At 43.1% G+C, this 18,193-nt stretch overlaps 1 protein-coding gene across 1 annotated transcript in view; it reads right to left on the bottom strand.

Annotated features, from left to right (window-relative positions):
* The window catches only part of Skap1 (src kinase associated phosphoprotein 1), a 297,239-nt gene extending 279,266 nt beyond the window's left edge, over positions 1 to 17,973 (bottom strand). Inside the window, 1 exon segment of the mRNA XM_029546245.1 lies at positions 17,813 to 17,973. Coding sequence (XP_029402105.1) covers positions 17,813 to 17,858 — 46 coding nt within the window. The 5' untranslated portion in view covers positions 17,859 to 17,973.
* Between the last annotated feature and the right edge of the window lie 220 nt (positions 17,974 to 18,193).

The raw sequence follows: 18,193 nt of genomic DNA, 5'->3' as shown, positions 1-18,193 counted from the left end.
GGCTCTGCCCCTCCAGGCACCGCTAACACACACAGTACCGCACTGGTGTGAGATGTTCTAATCAAAGGGAACTGGAGGGAAGAGAAGGGTTAAGAGAGTTCATCTGCTCAATAATTATATAAACCAAAAATTTCTACAAAAAATCAGTTAGAAAAAGCAGTAAACCATATAATCTGAATGTTTTAAGTCTGAATGGTTAAACAAAACAAAACAAAGAAACAAGACAGTGCTAGCAAGACAGGTTTAAAAAAAAAACACTAACTTCCAAGCCTGAAGACGTGAGTTCAGTTCCCAGGTCCCTCATGGTGGAAGGAGAGAATCGACTCCTGCAAGTTTTCTTCACACACACACACACACACACACACACACACACACACACGAATGAATAAATTAAAAAATTAAATTAAAATATTGGGTTCAATTCATTCACTTTAGCGTGCTTCCCACATGTCGGTCGGGGATTGAGGTAAGCATTGAGACCTCAGGAGAGGTCGTCACTGGGGGGTAAAATAGCAATTTCTCTCACAGTCTTCTTCATATTACTTACATGCCTAGATGTGTGTGTATTTCTAAGTTACGTGTTTTAGAGTCAAAAAAAAAAAAACCGTAAATAAAAACCAGCATGAAGAGGTTTGGGTACACGTTCCTCTCCACTCCTTACCCTTGCTTTATTCAGTGGCGGGGAACCTTGCCGGCTTTCACATAGTCAGTCCTTCACAGGGAAAGACTCCCGTGGGCAAGGACAGGAAGTGGGCTGCAAAGGTGATCCGATGTTTGGATCTGGTGGCACAGGCCTGTGATCCCAGCTACTCGGGAAGCTGAGGCAAGAGGATAGGAAGTAGAAGGCCAGCCTTCATGATTCAGTGATGCCCAGTCTCAAAATACAAAAGGGGGGCAGGGGATATTAGTCAGTTGCCTACCATGCTTTGGCCTGGGTTCAATCCCCAGTAGTGCAATGATGATGATGGTGATGGTGATGGTGATGATAAAGAAATCTTATGTGATGTGATGTGTTTACTTTCTTCTTGTAGAACACACATGTATATGTACTCATGCACACACACACACACACACACACACACACACACACACTTATTGAGTCTCCCTAGTAAAAATTTCCCCAACTCAGTTTCATTAAGATAAAATCAATAAATATCTTTACTAAAGTACCTGCAGCCTCCAAACCAATTGGTTATAATTATGTCCAACTGAGGTCGTTGTGGGTGGGTTGATTCTTTTAAGACATGTCCTGTTGTAGTTTTCCTTCAGATAAATTATTTGAAAGACTTGTCCCCCAATACTTGACAAGTTAAATGTTTACTTATTTACTTTCAGTCAGCATCCACTCAGAGGAATAAAAAGACACAAAGACGACCTCTTCCATCCTCACTGGATCTTTAGAATCTGCTCTGCAGGTACACGCCCAAGCTTTCCAGATGAAGTATATAGCCAAGAAAGCATGTTTTTCAGAAGGACTACATGCGGGTTTGTGAATTTGATATTGTGAAAGGTCCTGAAAAATCCTAATACAAAAACTCGATGAAAACATCAAGGAAAGAAATTAGGAGGACTGCATTCGCTCTTCAGCTGAGAAGGTGGAACTTCTTATGGTGAGAAACCAAAGGAGCCTGAGCAAGCCTTCCTCAAGACACCAGCCGGGAAAGAGATTTCAAGTCACCCTGCAGTGCCTCTCCTCTCTCTGGCCACCATCCTGTTGGTAGGTTTTGCCAATTAAGTAGACAAGCCATTTGCTAACAAGAGCTCTTTGTGGGGAATGTCACTCGGGGCAGAAGGCTTGCTTGGCATATATGTAAGATCCTGCATAGAGAAACTCTCTTATGAACGTCTCCTATCAATCAAAAGGCTGATGGCCAATGAGCTGAGGCAGGAAATAGGAGGTGGGACACTGACAGGAAGAGAGAGGATTCTGGGAAATTGAGATTTTAAAAAGAGACTAGACAAGAGCTGAGAGAGCTGAGACAGGAGACGGACCTGGAAGATAAGCCACAGGGAGACTGACAAAAAAACAGCAAGTAGATGAATTCAGGGAGACCCTGAGGAGACTCAGGGAAAAGCAGGCAGGGACTAAAGAGAGGTAACCAACCAAGTGATAGACATATAATAGTTTAAATGGTTAAATAAGTTAAGAGCTAGTCAGAGAATAAGCCAAAGCTTATGGCCTAAGTGTTTAAAAATAAATAAGTAGTCCCCAAGTTGTTATTATTCTGAACTAAGAGGTCAGGCGGCAAAATGGAATTTGTATAATTAGTATTTTTTAACAGTTCTGGATTTGATAGTCGGCACTCAAAAAAGCAAAACCTCTTCCTTTTCAGGCACCATTTTCTGCCAAGTCAGGATGCTTTGGGGTCCCTGTAATAGCAATATTCAGTGTCAAAAAGGAGGATGGGGGTGTCTGCCCACAGTTACCCTCAGCTAGGGAGTGAGCAATAAATACCATGTAACAGTCATATGGTCCATCACGTGGAAAAGATGCCAGTCGCCTGCTATAAACAACAGTATGCCCAAGTGTAGCTACTCTTCCTGGTGTATCCAGTGAGCGAGGCGGATAGATACTCAGATGCACAATTAGAATTATGATTCGAGCTACCAAGAAGGTCCATGCTGGGTGTACAAGTAGCATTCACAAAGCTCTCTGGAGCTCACAAGCCCGGGTAAGTTACAGAGAATGAGAAGATTTACATTTGGAGAGCCGAAGAGGGTCAGGAGGGAAAAGAGAGGTAACAATGTTCATCTAGAAGGCACACTTGTAGACACATACTATCTCACACTAAAAGGAACACACTATAACTTTAAATCTGTATTTTAAATGGTAAGCACAGCTTTGGCAAAGGCATGTGTTCTCAGTAAAAATCACACCTGCCCGAAAACAAAGATGCCCTCAGGTTCCAGACATCTGTGCAAGCAAGAGAAGAAGAGGAAAAAAAAAAAGATGAAGGGACGGGAAGGCATGTACAGCAACAGATGTGCAATAGGGTCATGGCGTCCTGCAAATACCCACTACAGCGGAAAGGCCACCTGGCCAGGACCTCCTGGTTCATGGCCCGTGAGAACTTCTGATGGTTTCTCAAACACTCCAACCTTGTCCCTTTGCAAGGTTACCATTTTTTTTTATTTGGAAAATAACATCTTAAGGGTCACATTTTTTTTTTCTCTAATGACTGAAAGATAAATGCGGCTTCTTTCTGATTTCTCCATAACGCTCCCGACACACTGGAGGGAGAACAATCGGGAGTCAGTGCTGCTAACAGTTGCAAATGTTTTCTGTTGATGTATGATTCTCAAACTCAGAAGTTTGCTTCCATCAACCTTTTATTTGGAGGCAAGATGAATGACCCAGCGCTGTTGAAAACAATTCCACCAACCAAATACCAATAAAAGTGTTCCTGGAGGGGGTATTGTAGGAAAGTATTTGAACTACTAAAGCAGAACTTGCATTCCTGAGAAGAATAATGGATACATGTCTGCCTGTAACTGGCTTTACACCCAAGAAAATATTTGAGGGTTTTTTGTTTGTTTGTTGTTTGTTTGTGTTTGTGAGTGAAAATATTAGCATAGGTTAAAATGTTAATTTTAATTCATTAATCTAACTAATTCCATGGGCTTGAATATTGGCTAGTGGTCCAGGCTTCTTTTGTGTTAAGAAATCCCCAGAGTTTCTGCACATACCATTTACGTATAAATGGCTGTCCTGGCTGGGATGACCACAGAAATACCCAACTCCTCTGGTTGTACTAAGTTAATCTCTGTTTTGCTTCAACAACCCTCAGCTGATTTCTGTCATTGTTCAACATCCCTACCCCTGACCCTGACCCTGACCCTACCCCTACCCCCAGACTCATCCTAACCACCACACCTCCAGGTCTTTCCATCTTCGCTCCCTGTACCTATTTTATTAGTCAGGGCACACTATGTGGACAGTGTTTGTGGACCGTATTTCTACTTCCAACTTTCACTTGCTGTTGACTGTGAGCATTTCACTAGGTCTCCACTATAATCCGAATGGCTGTGTCTCTCCCAAATCCAGCCACAGAAACATAATCACCACTGGTAGTATTAAAAGGTGGGACCTCTAGACAGAGATCAACTGTCCTGATGGAGTCTTAATGAAAAGAGGCCCCAGGGTGCTGACTTGTCTGGTCTACCCTGTAAGGACACAGAAAGTGTCTACTTTAAAGCACCAAGTAGGCCCTCACCGGACATTAAATCTGCCGGAGTCTTAGTCTTCAAGTTCCTCATCTATAAAACTATGAAAAATAAACCTTTGCTGCTTATAAACTACCCTGCTTGTAGCATTTCCTTAGAGCAGACCAGACAGCCTAAGATAATTATTAACTGTTGTTCTGCCTGCCTTCAAGGGGCTTAGAAATCATGCACTTCATTCATAGTCTGCTTCACTGTTATGACATAAAGAGAAATGGAGTCCTCTCCCTCCTTTTAACAACGCTGGTGCGTTGGTATCTCCTGGCACTTTCTGTCAGTGTAAAGATTTCAGACCAAGAGAATTATCAGTGTTTTTATTATGTATGTTATACTTCAAGAATTTGACATCTGTTCATTTATATAGTTTCAAAATCCTAGCTATAATAATATTTCCCTGCCTCCCTTACTAATTCTTTACTTTTTGAATCATGGTTTTGTTTTGTTTTGTTCTTTCTTTCTTGAATGCTTTATTTTGTCTTGGACATTTAAACTGCGCTGTCTAATGCAGTAGCCACTAACTACATGTGCCTATTTAGATTTAAGTTAAAATAAAACAAGCTGGCAGTGGTGGTACGTTCCTTTAAACATAGAACTTGAACAGTAGAGCCTGGAAGATGAGGACTCCAAGGCCAGCCTCGATTATAAAGTGGGACCAGTCTGGTCTATTGGAGGTCCTAATTCAAAAGAAGTGAAAGTTAAGATTTCTGTAGACTGGGGATGTGGCTCAGTTGGTAGAGGGCTTGCCTAGCATGAAGCACTGGGTTTGGTCCACAGCACTGTAAATTGAGTGTGGTGGCACACATCTGTAATCCTAACACTCTGGAGATGGAAGCAGGAGGATAAAGTATAAGGTTTAGCAGAAAGATTTTAATAGCCCAAGGTTTTAAAGGAGAAGTACTACGAGACAGTGTCTCTGGGACATGACAAAGCAGATGCACCACAGACTCACAGCAGCTATGGCTGTCTGCACAAGATCGAGCCAATCAAAATCCCACCCTGGATAGGGGCGGTGCTCACAGGGCTCCACCCCTGGTTGATGGCTGCTAAGGGAGAGAGAGTTTTTCTCCAGGAGTTCACAGTGGTCCCTGGAAGGTCAACCATGCTCTACATGGTTCATCGTGTCATGCTGGGGCGAGTGTCTGATACGAATTGCCCCCCCCCCATATGCTCAGTACGGTTTCCTTGAATTCCCCATCACTCACTGATCTGTAACGTTCTGCCTCATGTATACAGTCTGTAACTTTGGGGATATCTATGGCATTTTGATTGAGAATAGTTCTCAGCCTTTGTGCCAGTTCAGGAGGAGGCATATTCGCTAATGCTGCAGAGTATATCTGTCTTAAATTTAGTATTTTCTCATGGGTCTTGTGTGTAATGTGTCCATTTTGTCCACAATCCAGTCTTGACATACATTTTCTTACTACCTGTTTGATTTTAGAGTTCCATTTCCTCATCCATTTGGGATGATATTAATAATGCCTGTCTCATAAAAGTATATGAAAATTAAATAGTAGAGATCTGAAAATGAATTAAAACAATATGTAGAATGTACTAAACATCATATAAAAACCTGAAATTAAAACTTTAATAATAATAATAATAATTAGTAGTAGTAGTAGTAATAGTATCTGAGTTCTCTATCTTTCCTACCATTTAAAAAAATGTAACAAACAAGAGAGGGGAAAATAACTTCATTTTTTTTAAAACTTAGAATTAATTAGAAAATACTATTTTTAGACACATATAAATACATACATGAAACAAATCTATTTATAGCAAGGTTAGCAGAGCCTACCTCCTCATACAAGCTTAAATCATACAAGCATAGAATAGGGAATTTTTAAAATGCCACCTCAAAGATTCTACAAAGCAAAATTTCAACTGAAATATCAGAGTAGAAAAACTGTTAGGAAATCTATAGAGGTGCAAAATATTCACGACCTAGATAACAACAAAACAATGGGGTCAACCTCTCCCCCTCCTCGTACAGTTCTCATAGGAATCAATAGACTCCAAAAGGATAAATGACCTTAAAGGACCTTAAAGGAGTCCTCCCAAGTCTCCCCTCCTGCAGAAAAGCAAGGATGGAACAGCAAGACAAGCAAAGACATACTTGCAAATTTTCGCGTGGCAAGGAAGCGGGGGCGGAGGAGGTGGCAGGACGGGATGGGGCGGGGCATATTTGGGTTATTTGAACTTCATTCTGAAAAGTTTCGATGACAGGACTAAGCAGACCTCTGAACTCCTCCTGGGGGAAGTGAGAACTTCCTCCTATGGAAGCCCACAACTCTTCTCCGGTTCCAGGTCATTTTCAAGGAGCCGGGTTCTCAGAGTTCCGCACCTTACAGGTTCCGGTGCTTCTACCCACGCTGGGTCCTGGTTATCAAGGCTTAGAACAGCTGGGGACTTTTGATTGACACCACTGGGTGAGATCACTACTGGCTTCTAGTGAGTAGAAGGTAAGAAGGCTGCTGAACTTTCTGGAATGCACATGGCAGCCCCAACTGGGAAGACTTTTCTAGTTCAAGCTGTCAGTAATTTTTTGAGGTTTAGAAATCCTGGTTTTGACGTATCTTCTTCCTCAATTTCCTCAAAACACTATTCACATGTTGTGTCTGTGTTCGAAGAAGACATCGCTGGCTGGAGATGCTGGTGGTACGGGGGTAGTGAGAGGGATTTCCTCATCCCTAAGCTCCTTGCACCCCTGTTAGCAGAGTGTACACATCCCTTAGTCCTCCATCTGATCTAGTCCCAAGCCTTCTTACATTTTTTCCCTTTCTCCTGTATAAGACAAGATCAAAAGACTTTTTCTTCCTTGCTGGTAGTTTCAGTCTGACCATCCATTTGGTTGTTTCAGCCCTCAACAATACCCCACATGCAACAGAAGTGTTTTTCCAACGGGGATAGAGGTGCCAGGAAGGGGTAGAGGCTCACACCTCTAATCCCAGCATTCAGGCAGGGACCACAGTGAGTTCCAGGCCATCCTGGTCTACATAGTGAGACACTGTCTCTAATAATAATGATGATGATGGTAATAATATTAATAGTAATAATGATGATGTTATTTCCCCAACAATGACAGCTCATTTCCTAAGAGAGATTCTAGACCTAGCTATTAAGATGATATTTTTAACTAATTTCATTAAGTATAGTACTTAAGCAGTTTTTAATCATTTTAAGTATAGGAAAAGATAAGATACGTTTTAATCTTGCCGTCATCTGAGGATCTTAACATATTGACGCAGCCATCATAGATCTAATTTTTGTCATGTTAGAAGCCATTATGCCCTACAGAAGTCTTATAATTTCTGCAACATTTGTTCATATTTATTTCCCTTGTGTTTCCAAGTTCATTGCTTGCTTTTCTGGTTTGTCAGTGCTATACAATAGGTTGGGTGATTATAACAGATGGCTGTTGGGAGCTGGAGTCTGTAAGTCCTACTGTTTAATCTTACTGTTCAGCTTGTATATGGGAGATGGGACAGACTGAGCTCAGGAACAAAACAGTCTTAGCATCCAAAGAGCAAGTCTTTCTGAAAACCAATAACCTTGGTAGAATAGCTTATGAAATGTGTAAATTCTCCTCTCGGGGAATAGAGAGAGAGCTCAGTGGGTAAGGGTACTTGCTGCACAAGCATGGGGTTATGAGTTCAAATCCCAGCAATGATAGAAAAAAAAAGAAACAAAAAGAGAAGTCTGGCATGGCCATGCACATCTGTGATACCAGCAATAGGACAGGGGAGAGGAGAACACGTGGATTAGTGGAGTTTTCTGCTCCAGCCTCCCTCCACGGTCAGTGAGAGACTCTCAGCTTCCAAGGATTTAGGTGGAAGACACTCAGAGCCTTCCTTTCACCCCTGCAAGCACACCTGCACATCCATGTGGTGCACCACACACACACACACACACACACAGTTCTCATCTAGGATGTCTTCCCTAACATTGTTGGCATTCTAGTATTAGTATGTTAATGGAAGAATTCGGTGTTAAATCACACAATAGGAGTTTTACTAAAACACAGTCACTAATAGATTTATGCTTAGTTGAACTGTGTAATAGTTTCAATTGTTTTAGAGACTGCATGTTATACCTCAAGCGTGAGAAACATGGTGGGATGCCTAGATAGCCAGAGAAAATATTTGACTGCTGCTCGAGAGAGGTCTCAGCAGTTAAGAGTTCCAACTGCTCTTGCAGAGGACCCACGTTCAGTTCTCAACACCCAGGTTAGATGGCTCCCAACTGCCTGTAACTCAGTTCCATGGAATCCAGTCTGTTCTTCTGGCCTCTGGGAGTACTTGCACTTACATACACATACCCCTCATAGATACACACACACACACACACACACACANAGAGAGAGAGAGAGAGAGAGAGAGAGAGAGAGAGAGAGAGAGAGAGAGAGAGAGAGAGAGAGAGAGAGATACACACACTTTAGAAATATATGTAACTCTGTTTTGTTACTTTTTTTGTTCTTTTATTTCTGGTGCTTTTATTTGCCAGACCCTCGTTCTAACCCTGAGCTCCACCCTCAGGCCCCTAGCTCAACCTTTTATCTTGTTGAGGAAGGGTCTCTCCTGCTTCTGCCGGGCTCAGTATTAAATGCTGGCTGCCCCGGAGGTTCCAGGTGATTCTCCTATCTCTGCCTCCTGTTTCACTGTAGGAGTGCTGGAGTTACATGTGAACAGCTACAGCTGGCTTTTTTAGTGATTGATTGATTGATTGATTGATTGATTGATTGATTTTAATGTGAGTTTCTAGGATCAAATCCAGTTGATCACCAGCCTGGCATGGCGAGTGAACCACTGAGCCATCTCCCCAGTCTCCTAAGTGAATTCTAATAAACACAGAATCATACTTCTATTAAAATACTTTTCCTTTCTGATGACTCTTTTGTGTGCCTATTTCTTCATCACTATAAACACACCTTTCCTCCCTTCTCCTTCCATTTCTCCCACTGTTCCTTCCTTGTATTTTTCTTCCTTTCTTATCAGTAGTTTTGATTTATAATTTATACACATGAAATACACGAATGGTGGTGGTGGTGGTGATGGTGGTGGTGGTGGTGGTGGTGGTGGTGGTGGTGGTCTTTTTCCCCCAGTGCTGAAGTCAGACCAAGGCCCTCCCCCTTATTGCCAGTACTTGTTTAAGCATTAGTGTAACACCAAGTGTTACACTAATGTGTTTACATCAGTATAAATGCACTAATCTTTAACATACATACACCTGTGTGGCCACCACCCAGATCAGCAGAGAAAAGCCCCCACCCACTTAGAATCTTCCCGAACAATCAGTGCCCCTCCTCAAAGCCAACAGCCATTCTGACTTCTGTCATAGTAGAGTCTAAAACTTCACCCATGTGACTATCCTCAACAGACTCTTTTGAGATTTATTTACCCTTTTGTATAGATTTATCACTTTTTGCTTTGTAGTATTCCATCATTTGAATACAGTGCTCAGCATCTGTTCTCTTACTTCTAGATTATGAGCTGTTGTCAGCTTTGGACGTATGGGGGGGGGAGGTGTGTGTGTCTGTGTGTGTCTGTGTCTGTGTGAAGCTCAGAGGATAACTTTCATGAGCTAGTTCTTTCCTTCAGCCACCATCAGTTCTGGGGATGAAACTCAGGTCGTGAGGCTTAGCCAGCAAGCATGTTTACAGACTAAGCCATATCAATAACCCACTCTTTGACTTTTCACATGACTCAATCAACCTAGTCTCCCTTCCTACCATTTGGTGTGTGTGTGTGATAGTGTGTGTGTGTGTGTGTGTGTGTGTGTGTTTAAACTGATATACAAGAGTTTATTTTGCCCTCCTATGAATGGTTGCTTGTGTTACTTCCATTTTATTTTTTCTATTTCCACAGCACTGCAGAAACTACATCCATCTATGCACTGTCCTGTACACATGCAAATGTTTTCATGGGCTAGATTATTAGACTTCCAAAGATTATCTTCCTTTTTCCAAAGGAAAAGCTGGACGTTGAGTTTGGCCACGTGTTAAATAAAGCTCAACCTAAAGTCCTTGGTTCCAGGGTTGGGTTTTCTCTGTGTTGTAAGTTTGGGTGGGTGGGGGGGTTCATTGTTTCATCTATCATATCCAGAAGGAGAATTAAAAACATAAACACAGCTGGACATGGTGGCGCACGCCTTTAATCCCAGCACTCGGGAGGCAGAGGCAGGCGGATTTCTGAGTTCGAGGCCAGCCTGGTCTACAGCGTAAGTTCCAGGACAGCCAGAGCTATACAGAGAAACCTTGTCTCGAAAAACCAAAAAGTAAAAAAATAAAAAAATAAAAAAATAAAAACACTCCATGGCTTTAGGGTCATCAGGTAGAAACAGCCCTCAGGTCACACTGCCCACAACCTCCTCACTCTGACAGCATCTCCATTGTGCACTGGAAACTTCCTGGAAGTAAGAACAAGACTTGGAGATGTGATTGATCTCAGTCTTACTGTCAAGTTTTACTTCTTAACAAAAGGCTAATGTGTGCTTAACAATGACAGAGGAGTCAGAGGCAGGTGGATCTCTGTAACGTGGCCAGCCTGGTCTACATAGCAAGTTCCCAGACAGCAAAGGCTATGTAGTGAGACCCTGCCTCTAAAAAGAGGATAATTCGTTGTCAAATCAAAATTTTAATATCAAATTTTTCTTCATTTATTATTTATTTTATTTATATGAGTACACTGTAGCTGTCTTCAGACACACCAGAAGAGGGCATCTGATCCCATTACAGATGGTTGTGAGCCACCATGTGGTTGCTGGGAATTGAACTCGAGGACCTCTAGGAAGAGCAGTCAGTGCTCTTAACCACTGAGCTATCTCCCTAATCCCCTTAGATTAAGTTTTAAAGCAAGTTCTTAACAAAGTGGAAGCTGCAAGGGTGATGGTGGCACATGCCTTTAATTCCAGTACTCCAGGAGGCCAAGGTAGAGGCAGGTGGATCTCTGAGTTCCGGGACAGCCAGGGCGACACAGAGAACTGTCAAGTCATTTTTCCCAACAGTGGTACATTCATCTAATTGGTCCATAAATAGACAAGGCAAAGTGTTCATGAACACTGCCAATAAAGGGGTGGGAAAACGAAAGACTAAGATTTTAGAGATTTGACCTTGCCGGGGTATTTAGAGGTGATTGCAGAACCCCCAGTGGTCTGCTAACTCCCCACGCACTTGTAGCAAGAAATCAGGAATTGCTGCTTTTGTCTCTACCAAAGACCATCGTGAGTCTTTGCAGAAGGTACACCACTAGCCAGTCTGGTTTCTCTTATGGACCAGTAATGTATGACTTAAAGGGACAGTTATGGGATTTTATGTACAGAATTCCCATAGCCTGAAATCTAGTGTTTCCAGTGTGTGCTGGTAGACACGGCTTTGATTTGTCTGGAGTGGTTTGCTAGGCATGATGAGTTGGGAAGGCTACATGGGTGTCGCTCACTCATGATACATGTAAATCACTGCCTGTGTCCAGCACCATCAGTCTGATGACCGGGGTGGGGTCCTGGAAGCCTCTTCCTGCCTTTGGTTTGCTTGCTTCTCCTCCACAATCCCTGAGCTTTCCCATCCACTCTTTTCTCATAGGCTCCCATCCTGGATGGGTGTCCTCTACCTCCAAGGCTTTAGCTGTTCACAGTGTTCTGAGTGGTAAGCCTACAGCAAAAAATAGGCACGGTCACTTTAGTTAAAAAAAAAAAAAAAAAAAAGTTAATGCCATGCATGGTGGTTGTCCATGCCTTTAATCCCAGCACTCGAGAGGCAAAGGCATCTCTGTGAGTTAAAGGTCAGCCTAGTCTACAGAGCAAGTTCCAGGACAGATAGGACTGACTATACAAAGAAACCCTGTCTAGGGAAAACAAAAACAAAACGAAACAAAAAACAACAATAAACAAACAAAAACTTTACACAGAGAGAAATATTGCTGAAGACCTAAGAGAAAATGAAACCGAGCTACCGTCTTGCTCCTAGAGTTATTTTTAAATCAATCAAGAGATTATTGAGCCAGGTGAGGTTCACACACATTTAATCCCAGCCCCTGGGAGGCAGAGACAAAGGCAGGTAAATCTCTGTGAGCTGGAGGCCAGCCTGGTCTACATAGTGAGTTCAAGGCCAGCCAGGGCTACACAGTGAGACACTGTCTCAATGAAATATTTCCTAATGCTCACTTGGATATCTTCTTATAGAAACAATGTTATATCACCAGCAATTGCCAAAGAAGTCCATGGAATCCATGGAAATGTAATAATTGTTGACAAAGGGCGACTGTGTTCTCTATCTTTTCTGGTTTCAATTACAAAAATTATCACCTTTTTCCGATCTTTATTTTTTATTAAATTATTTTATTTATTTAGATTCCAAATGTTGCCCCCTTTCCCAGTCCCCCCTCCCAGAGTGAAGACTCGATCCTCCCTCCCCTTTGCCTCTGAGAGGGTGCTCCCCCACCCACCCATCCCCTTCTCAACCCCCTCAGCATCCTCCATCCCTGGGGCACCAAGTTATCATTTTTCTAGTCAGAAAAACAAACCAAAAAAACCACCAAAACTCACATTTTACCACTTGGGATTCAGGTGAGCAGTAACTCACCTGTCAGCAAGACCACCAATATCAAAAGTTAGCCAAAAAGAGGTGGAGCAGCCGCACACACGCCACAAAACCATGCCTCGGCACCTAGGTATTTGTGTATCAAGGCAGCCGCTTTGGACTGTAAAGGGTAAAGGTGCTTGCCACCAGGGCTCAGGATGTAAGTTCAATCCCATCCACGTGGTGGACAGAAAAAACCTCTCACCCCAGAGATACACTCTGTCTCTCTGTCTCTCCCTACACCTACACACACACACACACACACACACACACACACACACACACACACAGAGTACTGGGAATGCCAGTTAAACACTATACCAGTGAACTACATCTCCATCTCGAAGATGCCCCTTATACCTACATATCTAATGTTCCAGAAACATCAAAGACACAGATCCAACCAACAGAATAGCAAAAGGCCTCAGCTTCACTAAGAAGGAAATACATGGCAAAATATAAAGTGCAAAGCAGACTGGAGTCTGGCTGAGAGAGAGAGAGAGAGAGAGAGAGAGAGAGAGAGAGAGAGAGAGAGATCTTGGACTAGCATGCGTGAGGCCTTGGGTTTGGTCCCCAGGTCCATATGAATGAATAAATCAGACACAGGCAGTCACAAGGCAACCAAGAATATCCCAGTCAGAAACAGTTTTGAACAGCCGACATTCACCCGAAAAATACTGAGTTTAGAAGTGTTTAAATGTTACTCATTCCAAGACCAGTGTAGTTGGTTGACGAAATGGAGGAAAGTTTCTAATTCCTGTTTTTTAAAGAATTAATCGAAGATGTTTACGAGTCAGACAGTTTAAAAGAAGCTTTGCTGTCTAGAGAGACTGGAAGAAGTTTTGTCCTTTCATCTTGATCTACCACTCTGGAGAACTATCTAGATGGAAGTGGCTAACGACTGCTGAGGGGGTTGTTGTTTGTTGTTGAGTTTCTCTGTGTAGCCCTCCTGTCCTGAAATTCAGCCTGGCCTCGAACTCACAGAGAGCCCCCTGCCTCTGCCTCTCCAGTGCTGGGGTTAAAGGTATGCATCACCACCAAGGGCAACAGTTGTAGTTTAAAAGTAAGCAACCATTAGGATATGAGGGCCAGTGCTAGAGAGCCAGGCAGTGATGTTTGGCTTCAGTCCATCTTCTGAGCCCGATGGCACTAGCAACTGGGTCTATGGCGATCAGGGTGAAGTCAGCAGGTTTCCTATCTATCTGCTGCACCTCCTTCACACTTTCCTCTTTGGTTCTTACTTAAAAAGAGTGAGAGACGGAGAGACAGAGACACACGAGGGGGGTGGCACTAGAAAGACCAGGAAGAAGAGACTGTGTTTGTATCTGTGCAACAAAGATTACAAGCTGGCAACCTATTGCTTTTGTTTTCGGCCTCGTTATCACTAAACAAAAGCAAAAACAAAAACAAAAGATAACTGCTACATCTGAAGCCTGACTACTTCAAAACAAACCTGAATATTTCCTGTTCTTTCAATAAAGTGGAAGAGGCCCTGGCTTCCTTATCTACACCGTATTCACTGATACCGGACCACTTTCTGTCCCTGTGTGGGAGCTCGGTAGAGCCGATGGAAAAGGCTGTTTCCTGGGATACCAGAAGCTTCTATGAGCTTTGTCATTTGCCAAAAAAAACCCAGAGAAGGTGGTTTTTTTTGTTTGTTTGTTTTGCTTTAATGTACACTTTCCATACAACTTCCCATGGCTAAACAGGACAATCAATCACACCTGAAGTCACTGGCCCTTTAACTTCTGGGCTTCTGTTTGTCTTTTTTTTTTTTTTTTTTAAACCTATCTGACCCTCTTTCTTGATTAAAGAAGTAGTACATGGCTTTTGTCACAATTCAACCAACTGAAGATGTATGTAATAAAAATCATTAACCCCTGTGAGTCTCTCTGTCCTTAAAAAGAAACCGTTGAGAGACAGGACATTGTCCTGGGGCTTACACAAACCTAGATGATATAAGGAGCATTTTTTGGTTTTTGGTTTTTTGGTTTCAAATAAAAAAAGGGTCATTATATGTACTATTGTTTATTACATCTCTTTACTCTTAAAAAACATGCCATGGATACATTGCAAGCCAAGATAGACAGATGTTAGAGAGACACACAGATCTCCGGTGTTCTTTCGATGTAAACTAAGATGGATGTCCCATGATCCAATAGACCATCACCTGCTTTTCCCACCTCATTGACATCTGCAATATATAAACATATATTTAATTTCTATATCACGTTCCTAGAAGTGGGACTTCCATGTCAAATGAGACATCTTCAAATGTTTAAAATTTTATACTTAAGACTAATTCCAGACCTTCATTATGCAAAAATCTCAATATAAACCTTGCACAGAGTCTTGCATATTTTATTTTTTTAAAGCGAACACATTATATCAAAAAATGTCCCTGTCATTTTATGCTCCTATTGTTACAAATAGATAAATGTTTAAGTTATGGCTGTGATGGCCGGCATTAAATCACTGTGCAAATGCGTCTGACTTGGTTTATGAAAGCAGTAACTTACTGGGGAAACTCCACCCCCGTGCTGTGCGACAGCCACAGTCACAGCTCATATCCTGTGACTCCCTCCCACTGAGCGACTAGATAGAGATCAAGGACCTACAGATTTTCTAACTGTTAACGATGAACCTTAAGAAGTGTGTGGTGGGGGGAGGCATGTAACCAGACCCAGACAACAAATTGACGGCCATTTTAGATTTCTAATATTCACAAATTGTAACACAGAGAATCGTTTGGCTGTTTTACACTAGAGACCGCATTCCATTAAAAACGAAAACCTATAGCCAGTATGTTGCTGTCTTCACACAAATCTTTCAAAAACATACTTTTTAACCACTTTTCAATAGAATCACTGGTTATATCCCACTTTATATTTTTCCCTCCACTTCAGAATCAAGAGCAGAATTACACGTTTAAAGGGAGGGATGGCTTTAAAGAATCGGTGAACCAGTGACACCCCTCACAGTGCAACCTCAGACTCCTCCCTAGCTTCTAAAGACCCGTGCACTATCAGAGATTGTTAAGACACAGCAAGTTTGATACAGAAGTATGTGACATGCAATTAATCTCCATTCATACCCGGCTCTGCTCGTCAGCAAACAAAGCTTCTGCTTTAGAAGGAGATCTGAGGACTTCAATTAAAAACAGTCAGCTAACAAGAAAATGATCCGAGCTAAAGGAAGGCGGCAGGTGCAAAAATGAGTTGTTTACCAAAGTGTCAGTTTTGAACAATAAAGAACTGCACATCAAAAATGTCAGAGGAGGGGACTGTGTTGCTAGCCTCTGAAAATAAGAGGGAATTTTCCTATTGATGCCTGTGCACCAAACTGAAGTGTCATTCAGCAAGCTTGTAAAGTGGGCTTCTTTTCATAAAATGACTGACACCAATAAAAAGAGACACTCCGTTCTTTAAATACAAGGGTAGAAGTCCACTTGTGGCTGCAGTTCCTTCTCTAAAAACCAAAGACAATTGTACAACTTCCTCTATGTACCTAATACTGAACCAGCACTGGTTAAATCGCATTAGATGCCCGGTGATTTCTTCTATCTTCCAAATAACTTTTTATTTCTACAGTTTCTTGGTTTATAAGCTAAGTGGATTTTAGATAATTTAGAGACTGTAGCTCAGTAGTAGAACATCTAATGAGCATGTGTAAGGTTATAGATTCAATCCCCTAAGTACAAGGGAGGGTGGTGGTGACTAAAGATGCTTGCCACCAAGCCTGAAGACGTGAGTTCGATCCCCATCACTGTAGGATGCCAGAGGGGCGCCAACTCCCAACAGTTGCCACCCGAACTCCACAAAACAGGTTGTGGTGCATGCACACCCACACAATACACTCCAAAAAAATAGATAAAATGCTTTTCTAAAATAGATTTTTTTGAAACATCGCCTCAAGAGAAACACCTAGCTGCCAACTCTTACAGAGAAGCAATCCGGAATAGAAACAGTGCTACAGGCAGAATCCAAAAGCACTGGCCAAATCCTTGATTAGGAGGCACTTATACCCAAGATAACAAGGTAATGGAGATATAAAACCAATTAAATTGAGAGAAACTGGAAAGAATGCAGCTTGCCAAAATCATGACCTGCCCAAAGCAGGCCATCTGTTAACGATGTGTCAGATATGTCGCCTGGATGCCGAAAGGCTTAATTCTGAGCCGTTTCCTCTTGAGACCCTTATGCAACTGCAATTCCAGGCCTCTGTCCTCCCAGCAAGGGCAGTCATAGGAAAATGAGTAAAACTGATTTTTCACCATTGGAGCCAAGCACAAGATACTGTCCATCAAGGAAGTCTCTTCGGAGTGTTAGGAATGTATGTTGAGTGTCAGAAAGTGTGACCTTAACTCTAAAGGACAGTTTTAAAGGTGAAACCATCACAACAGGACACTTAGGGAAGGGATGGAACACCATACTCTGAGGTTTCCCTTGGGTAGATGACACCCCTAGAAGTCTTCAGGCTAGGGAAGGACTCCCACCCTTATAAAGATGTCCCCTAACCACCAGCTTGGCCCAAAGACCATAAATCTCCAGAGCCCTACTGTGTGCCTAAGAGACATCTACCCAGAAAGGTGTGGGTCTTCCACGAGGTGAAGAGTCTGGACAGATGAGAACGAAACACTGCACACCTCAGGGATTTCCCCGGGAGATAGGTTCAAGACCAAGCAAGGTGTCAGGGGAGGCCATGAACTGGCCTGTAAGACCTCAGAGACCTGGAAGTGTTGATGCACCTGGAAATGATACAGACGCCTAGAGGGAACAGAAAATGTGTAACTCAAGGGAGAGGTGGGGACCCTGAGGTGGGAGGATGGGAGAGAGCCTAGGGCTTTGGGGACAAATGGGGGATTGAGGACTCTGGAAGCCTGGAACTTATATTAGGTGAGTGACTGGGTTAAAGAACTGGTTCCCTGGTGTCTCCTTTCTTGCCTTCAGCCCAGCACTGAAAGGCCTTCCCGGACGGGAGGGGTCAGGACAGAGGTCTGGCACTGAACCAGGAGTTAGTTACCTTCCAGGAGCCAACAGATCTCCTCCGGGAGGGAAACAGCCTGCATTTGGCGCGGCGAGAGGGCGGCCGCAGCAGAAGGCGGGACAAGGGACGCGAGGCCTGCACGGAAGGCGGCGGCGGGTAGAGGGAGGCGAGCTGCACCCCAGGCACCTGTACCTCTGGCTGTCGCCTCTGGGGCCAAGGCGCAGGGCGGGGCCGCCGGTCGCGCGCTCAGGAAGCGGCGCGCGCAGTGGGCGGCGGGAGCCCGGGACTCCGGGCGCAGGTGCACTGGTGCCACTGAAGTGGCACGCAAGGTCAAAGGCGTGTCCCTTTGAGGCCCTCACCAAAAGACTGCCTAGACTCGAAAGAGCCTTGCAGGCTAGGTCTTGACGGAAACATCTA

Source organism: Mus pahari, chromosome 14, assembly GCF_900095145.1.
Source record: "Mus pahari chromosome 14, PAHARI_EIJ_v1.1, whole genome shotgun sequence".
Classification (NCBI taxonomy): Eukaryota; Metazoa; Chordata; class Mammalia; order Rodentia; family Muridae; genus Mus; species Mus pahari.
This window is presented reverse-complemented; position numbering and strand designations above follow the sequence as displayed.